Here is an 8,061-nt window from a genome sequence, read left to right as displayed (position 1 = left end):
TGCTGATACAATCCAGAAGGAATCCAAGGCAAACTGGAGAAATTAACACGGAAGGGGACGAGACAGAAATAGCTGAAGACTTCATATATTTAGGATCGAAATTCCACAAAGATGGAGAGGAAAATCATGAAATAACAAGAAGAATAGAACTAGCGAACAGTGCATATTCTCGTTACTATCAGTTGTTAGATCAAAGGATATACACCGAGCGATTAAAACAAAAATATATAAAACAATGATAAGACCGGTGCTTTATTATGGATGTGAGGGTTGGAAGCTAAACAAGAAAGAGGAATCAGTCATCAATTCATTCGAGAGGAAAATCCTAAGACGAATTTACGGACCAATACAAGAGACTGGGATATGGAGAATAAGATACAATAAAGAGTTATACAAATTATATAAGGAACCAGAGATCTCAGTGACGATAAAGCTTAAAAGACTGCAATGGGCTGGGCATGTACAGAGAATGGATAAGGAGCGTATCCCAAAGAAAATATTATATAGTACAGCAGGCGGCAGGAGACGCGCTGGGAAACCAAGAACTCGATGGATTGATGCGGCGGAAGAAGATGCGAAGAAGTGAAAGTGTGTAAGGAACCGGAAGAGAGCAGCGCAGGGCAGAGAGGATGGAGGGGATTGATAAGGGAGGCCAAGGCCCGACATCGGGCTGTTGCGCCATAGAAGAAGAAGAAGAAGAAGAAGAAGTCACGTGTTTTGGGTATGCGTGACTTATAGACGGGTTCTAAATTGGATGATCAGTTTTGTTGACACCGTGTATACACCGCTCGGAACTACAGGCAATTACAGCACTATAACTAATCTACATACTTTGCAGTTCACTGTTACGAATGCATTGGAATTCTCAAACTTCATTAGTCGTATCCTGGTAACGGATTTCAGCACAGTAGTTTTGACAGTCTCACACATGAACTCTTCTTTGCATAGCCTAATTTCTTTCTTGCCATTATTCTGCAACTGCCAACTCAATTCAGTCTCTCTGTTCCCAAGCTCATACCGCGGCAGGCTGGCGTTTCGAAACTCGACTGACTGAAACAATCTTCTTTAAAGCCACTTTGTGCGGACCGAAGACAAAGCAACGTTTGCAACAATAACCCTGTTGTTGTGTGTTTACCGATCCGTTGCTTAGAAACGGGTTCTTCTATTGTTGCGTCCGTATTCGTTACTGCCTGAATATATTTACCGATCCGTTCCCTAGAAACGGGTTTGCATAACACCGTTGTTTATTCGCCTTTTACATAGTAGCGGCTATCCACGTTACAATACTATCCCAGCATTCGTTTGGGAAGGCTGTGGAAAAAGTTGATAAGCCTCAGTTAAGGCAGTCGGCTACCCTGTCGAAATTCTAACAGGGTACTAACCCAGTATAAGTCCGAACCGTTACCGCTCGAGCCACCGTGTTCGGTACGACTCTCTTCTGTGGCTTATTTTACGACGATATCAGTGGCTCGGAATACACACAGAGTCGAACGGTAGGATGATAATAGATGATGCATTGGAAAGAACAAGGAAGGAAGTGGCCACGGCCACACATTGGCCAGGATGTAACGAGAGAAAGCACATAAAACCTCAATCAGAATAATCGGTCAGAATTACTGGGTTTTTAGACCGTGTTCATCATCCGGTATTCTAGAAAGTAGTGAGGGAGCCAACAGAGTAGGTGTCTTCCCCTTCACCTGAGGAAGGAAACAGATCCAGTTTCCGAAACATCGTGCTCTCTAAGAAGAAAGCAGTCTTNTGCTTGACCGTGTCTCACGGTGTTGTCGCTTGCAGATTTACCTATACTTCTTCAACCCTGAAGATGGGGGCGATACGTTCCTCCGAAACGTCGGTTAACACCACATATACACGGTGCCAAATCCCAGAAGACTGCTTTCTTCATAGTCACCGCCGTGAAAGCCTCAAATCTTACATCGTGCTCTCTAGTTTGTAGAATACCGGACAATGGACAAAGTCCAAAAATCCAGTAATTCTGAGTTTCATACATCATCGTCAGAACATTTAAAATAATCGGTGTCCCGGGCGAGTTACGGACACGGAGTATTCCAACTATAAGTCAGATGCATTACCGTCTGAGGCAGCTTTCTTGGTTATTTATATTGATCTTATCCTGATATACAATGCTGTGATGAAGCCCGTATGGACCTATGGGACTGAGCTATGGGGCTGTGCCAGTAAGTCCAGGATCGCCATCATCCAAAGATCCCAGTCCAAAATACTTCGAGTAATGACAGATGCACCATGGTACGTATCGAACGACACCCTTCACCACGACCTTGGCATCTCAACCATCTCTGATGTAACCCAAGAGCGTAGCAGCAAACATTATGATCGACTAGAGACGCACATCAATCCATTGATGAAGCCGCTACTGGAAGAACCCAAAAATAGACGCTTGAAAAGACGTCTTCCAATTGACCTCAAGTGAATAACGGAGGCTCCTTCAATGGAAGGACCCTCATCCTGCCATGGGCGAGCTCAGTAGCCCAATGTCACCACAATAGCTTATAGAATATGATAATACTGATTGCTATTTAGGTAACAAAAAAAATATTGAGCTTAACACATCAAGAAATTTTTAATATTTCTTAATAATACAGAACGTAATTATAAACATAAGGCCATGTTTCATAACATTCAAATACTGCCTTTTAAGCTGTTACTTTACATTAGGCTCTATTACTAGAATTGTCCATTATGTATGCCCCATAATTTGTTAAACAGTTGAGGTGATACAGAGTAAGTGTTTTTGTACATAATACTGTACTTGCTTGTGAAGACAAATCATGGTACATTGTGGAAACTAAGCGACATCATGAAGACAGCGGTGCACGATGTCATAAACAGGACAAGAAAATTGCTGTGGGCAGCGTTAGACATGTTACATAGGTTCTGTTGACACTGTTCGCAGAAGAGAACGTTTTCACTGAGGAAGTTCTTCATATGCATGTGACACGTTTCGGCACCATTTAGTTTGCCTACAGAGCAGGTGCGAAACGTAACATTTCCACTGCCATCTGAAACATACATTCATGTACATTGCTTATTTCTAAGATATCAAAATGTAGGAACAAATTCGAATAAATGCCCTCTCTTGCATGTCTGAAGCAGAATTTGTTAATTCAAATAACTATTGGCCTTGTCTCTTGAAAAGACTTCTTAAATTCTTATCAGAATCAGAAATGGAACTCCTTTGGAAGAGGATGAAACTATCGCACAATTTCCAGTATCACATAACGGCACAGACACACATGAACAGCAGTCCGAGAATCGAACCACTCACTACAGTTTTCGAGCTATATCTTCAGGTCCATGCATTTCCCATTTGCGTCAGAGGCTTCTCCGTTCCGACTGTGGCGTGCCGCCTAAAAGCCAGAATATCTGAGCGGGCATCCATTGCTAGACAACGGCTTGTTAAAACACGTTTCCTAAACAGCGCATACAGAGGCGTCAATTACGGGACAATGGTTCAATAAGCGTTGTTCCCGCTACATCTAACAGCTACTAGAGATAAAATCAACCTGTTACCTAAAAATGAAAATACTTTCCCGAGACAACGCAGACAACCGTTATGGACGAACCCCTTCAAGAAGGCGTCTTCTAGTCCGTCCGACTGTAGAAGATAACAGACCAAACGGAATGCAGGACAGATCAGATTCCACCGTGTGGGGGCGGGTTCGAATACTTCCACTGTGACCCTGCGAGCGTAGGGGGTTAGTGTCATCATCTACGAGTTCTTTTTGCTTGTTTCGTTCTCTTTCGAAATACGACTTGGAAGCACACTACATATTAAACAATTATACGTATATTTACTTTATATGGGACCATCTGAGCGCGGCCTGCAAGGGACACATGCGGAAACTCTCTATAATCCGGTATGGGCTGCACTTTTACAATCCTGATACTATTAGATCCAACACAGGAAACACAGGGGCCTGCCATGGCCTTCGCTCTCGAGTTAATTCACGTCGTTACACTCTCGATGACGTCACTAGATTTCTGAATTGACCTAATCCTTCCAGCCGCATTATGGCCCTAGAGTCGACTCAACCTCTAACAGAAATGAGTACCAGGAAGATTCCTGGGGGTAAAGGGTGGCCGGAGCATAAGGTTGACAACCTCGCCGCCATCTGTGAGTCAACTGTATAGAAAATGTGGGAGCCTCGACGTCTCGCAGGCCTCTGGACCTCCACGGCCTGTAACAGGGATAGCTTTACACATTTAAAAATGCAATTCAGCAATAATGGATATGTTAAACGCTTAATTCAATTCAATTCTTTATCATTTATGTGCCGAGCCAACAGCTACAAGGCCAATTACAGACAGAGCACAGTGTAGATACAAGTAATTACATTATAAAGTCAAAAACAAATTACAGGCAAGCACTGGGGAAAACACAATAATGCAGAAAAGTAAACAAACAAATGCTAATAATAGCAATAATAATAATTTCATTAACTTAAATCTAAGTGTTATTAAGAACTGAGAAATGAAACATGTAAATATTAAAATATTAAAAACTAAGAACTAAAAACTAATCTTTCCTATATATCTGCTCATTTCTCTCATCTTCCATCCGCCATTTCCTCACTGGAGGCAAGCAATAGCAATTCTACTTTGTATCAGTCGTTAAGTGTGTTCAAAACCACTGTTTCCAAATTGAATTCGGTTCCTGGAAGAGTTGATGAAGTAAAGGAAAAAGTACACAGCATTCTTTCAAAAAATCCAGGATATGAACAAATTTGGGAAATTGAAGAAATTTTAGCCGGTAAACGTACTGAACTGCAAAGTAAAAAATCACTAACAGTGGAGCAAACAGCGGCTTTTGTACATGCGCCCCTAAGTTCCTGCGAGGTGGAAAGAAGTTTTTCCCGCTATAAGGACAACTTACGAGACAATAGGAGGCGACTAACTATGGAAAACCTAAAATATTTAGTAATTGTGAACTGCAATAGAAGAGAAGTTGAAAGTTCGGAGAGCTAAATATGAGTACCATTGGTTTTTTAAAATTTGTAATGAAATATGTTGGCTTTGTTGCATGGTTTGTATTTAAGTACAGCTTTTTATTGCAAGTGAATCATTCAGTGATTACATAAAATGAACTTAAATATTGATTTGTTGGTCTTAAAATAATGTAAAACCAATTTTAATGTTTGGTATAAACTTTTATGTGCATATTTTAGTGCATATTTCGGAAGTTTTTCATGAATAAATGCATACATATTTAAGGGATTATTGGGGCATAAAAATCCGGGCCCTAGTTATTACAGACTGAGTAACTGTTGTAATATTTGAGGTTCTCACAGCGGTGGTTATAAATAGTTCTAGCTTCCGAGATATAACGCCGTAGAGTCCGTTGAATGTCAATCAACGTTTCGGAGGAACATATCTCCTCAATATTCAGGACCGAAGAATAATCCAAGCAAGAAACCAGCGTGAAAGGAGACGTCAGACTTTTAACCGACTACTCGGCGTTATATCCCAGAAGATAGAACTCTTCAAGGTAGCTGATGTCAGGCTCGGATTCGAACTGAGCACCTCCTAAATACGAGTCTAGAACATTACCGTGACACCAGCCCGCTCGGTGGTACAGTATTTAGTTAGGGGCGAATTCTGTAGATGGGAGAATGCGAAACTTACAGTTGAGGACGAGTTTCTGACAGGTAGCGTTGCCGTGGACCTCAGCTGGGTAGGACCGAAACGCATCTTGCACGTCAGTAAAATTTATTGTAGCGTCGTTGATCAGCGTCCGGAAGTAACTGCCCGAACAGTCGGCGTAAGGTAGTCGGTGGCCGCTGAAAGGATCGCCGCATTTCGCGTCATTCCTGCTGTTGCAGCTGAAGCAGTACACGCTCAGACCTGCCATCGAAACAGTAACATTTCACGAAAAAGCATGGAATATTTAATCATAGGCAATACTCGTTGAGGAAAGAGAGTTTTATTTGAGGGCCCGGAATCTACTTGAGATATTATAAAAAAAAAACTATCGTACACATTCAAGGTCATTAGATTTTTTCAATTGACCTAATCCTTCCAGCCGTATTGTGACCCTGGGTCGACTCAGCCTCTAATAGAACTATGTACCAGAAGTTTCCTGTGGGTTAAAGGGCGGCTGACAATCTTACGGCCATCTATGAGCCGACTGTCTAGAAGATGTGGAAGCCTCGACCTCTCACACTCCTAAGAGCCTTCATAGCCTGTTACAGGGACAACTTTACCTTTTTTATTACCTTTTTTTTACATATTCGAATAATAACCAGGAATACTATTCAGAATTTAATGGTAGCTAAAGGTAAAGTTAGGCCTTGCGACGAGCTGATCACCCGCCCAAGGAGTCCTACCATATGTGTAAGATCTAGTAAACCGAAGTGAAACGGAGAGTTTCATGGAGGTAGGCCTAGGTCCAAATGAGAGCTGTAGCGCCAACGAAAAAAAAAGAAGGTAAAAGTTGTCTTTATGCTTGAGTAATTAAATCTTAATATAGTACATCCTGTTGTGTGTCATAAATAAGATATACAAAAGTATACAAGGTAAGCCGTCTACAATATTCTGTACTTAAAAACAAAGAAGACACTACTGTATCAACATTTGGTCTGGTTTTTATGCCGGGAGAAGCGACTACAGCGTGGGGCGTCCGAGTATTGGTACCTTCTTACATGGGATTACATGAAAATTTTGACCAAAACTTAATACATGTGCTTATGCATTTCAATAATTTCAAGACATAATAAGGATCCTTATTGGAAGAATTAGATGATAATTAATTGCAATTCATCAGGTAATACTGGAGCATTGAACGCCTGATGATGACCCGGTGTAAGGGTCGAAACATGTTGCTTCTGTAAAAGCATAATAAAAGGAAATATTGATACAGTAGTGTCTTCTTTGTTTTTTAATACAGAATATTATTGTGTAACGGCATACCTTATATACTTCTGTATATCTTTTTTAAGTAATTAAAACTACTCCATGAAGATATAAGAAGAGTACAGCTCCATCATGCTTGACCTCATCAATCGATGGAGGTGATTGGTCAGCTTCTCGCCCTGGCCGCTTTAACTCAGGGAGAAATCTCTCCAAGTAGGGAGGTGGGTGGACACCACAGGCGTTCTGGACGCTGGGGAGGACAGGAAAATCTTGCACCTGCCGGGAATCGAACTTCGGTTGTCCAGCCCGCAGCCAGTCGCTGTACCGACTAAGCTCTCCTGTAGTACCCAGACGTAATTTGGGTCCCCTTGTTCGGCCGAACGTTTGCTGCAGTATATTGAATCGGAAGAAATTACTTGGTATAAAACATACTTGGTCTGCGCTTCTGTTAAACTGTGGAAAGGAACTTTATGTAAAATTTTGATTCATCAACAGAGGAACATCTGGCTGCCAGAGTGACGTCTGAAAAGTAAAAATATTGCATTTTATAACGTCACAGTTCTTAATGGCAGGCATTCAGTGCACTGTTTAATCGTGTGAAGAAGACCCGTGTTCAGTGTTTGCTGCTGCCTGTGTGAAACACATCCGGCCAATCAACATAATTCCGTTACTTCGAATGGCCACTCTCCCACGAGCATGAAAAATACAGTATTCCTTCATTATAAAGGAATAATTAGTAGAGGACAAGGTATCCGTTATCGACTATACCCGCTATAACCGAGTGAAGGGGTATTCACGGAAGTACAACACAGAATACATGTAACAAACACAGAAGCACACAAGGTGATTACATAAAGGTTTTATATTTGGGTTATTTTTATTTAAATAGTTTTAGAACTATTAAACATTCTTAGAGCCTCAATATCTCTAAATATTCACAATTATACGTACACAGCCAGATTTTGTCCGCTTACACGAAATCCGTTATATCCGGGTCTGTCATAACGTCGGTTTAACCTACAAGTACCTCCATAGAATATAGTCTTTCTTGAGAGGCTAATAATTGCTCAGCTAGTCAAATTACTAGCCAACTGCGGAACACGAGTGTTTTTTTTCTGTCCTCAAGAGCACGCCATTGTTTCATGTCCCACTGAAAATGAATTCAGTCCACAC

General features: G+C 41.3%; 1 protein-coding gene across 1 annotated transcript in view; it reads right to left on the bottom strand.

The window, feature by feature from the left end:
* Window positions 1-2,574: 2,574 nt before the first annotated feature.
* LOC111864954 (protein quiver) overlaps window positions 2,575-8,061 on the bottom strand; it is an 8,541-nt gene continuing 3,054 nt past the window's right edge. The window contains exons 2-3 of the mRNA XM_023852601.2: window positions 5,662-5,880; window positions 2,575-3,038 (exon numbers count right to left, since the gene is read on the bottom strand). Of these exons, the coding sequence (XP_023708369.1) occupies window positions 2,806-3,038; window positions 5,662-5,880 (452 nt within the window). The 3' untranslated portion in view covers window positions 2,575-2,805. The remainder of the gene's footprint in view (window positions 3,039-5,661; window positions 5,881-8,061) is intronic.

Source organism: Cryptotermes secundus, unplaced genomic scaffold (assembly GCF_002891405.2).
Source record: "Cryptotermes secundus unplaced genomic scaffold, Csec_1.0 scaffold200, whole genome shotgun sequence".
Lineage (NCBI taxonomy): Eukaryota > Metazoa > Arthropoda > Insecta > Blattodea > Kalotermitidae > Cryptotermes > Cryptotermes secundus.
This window is presented reverse-complemented; position numbering and strand designations above follow the sequence as displayed.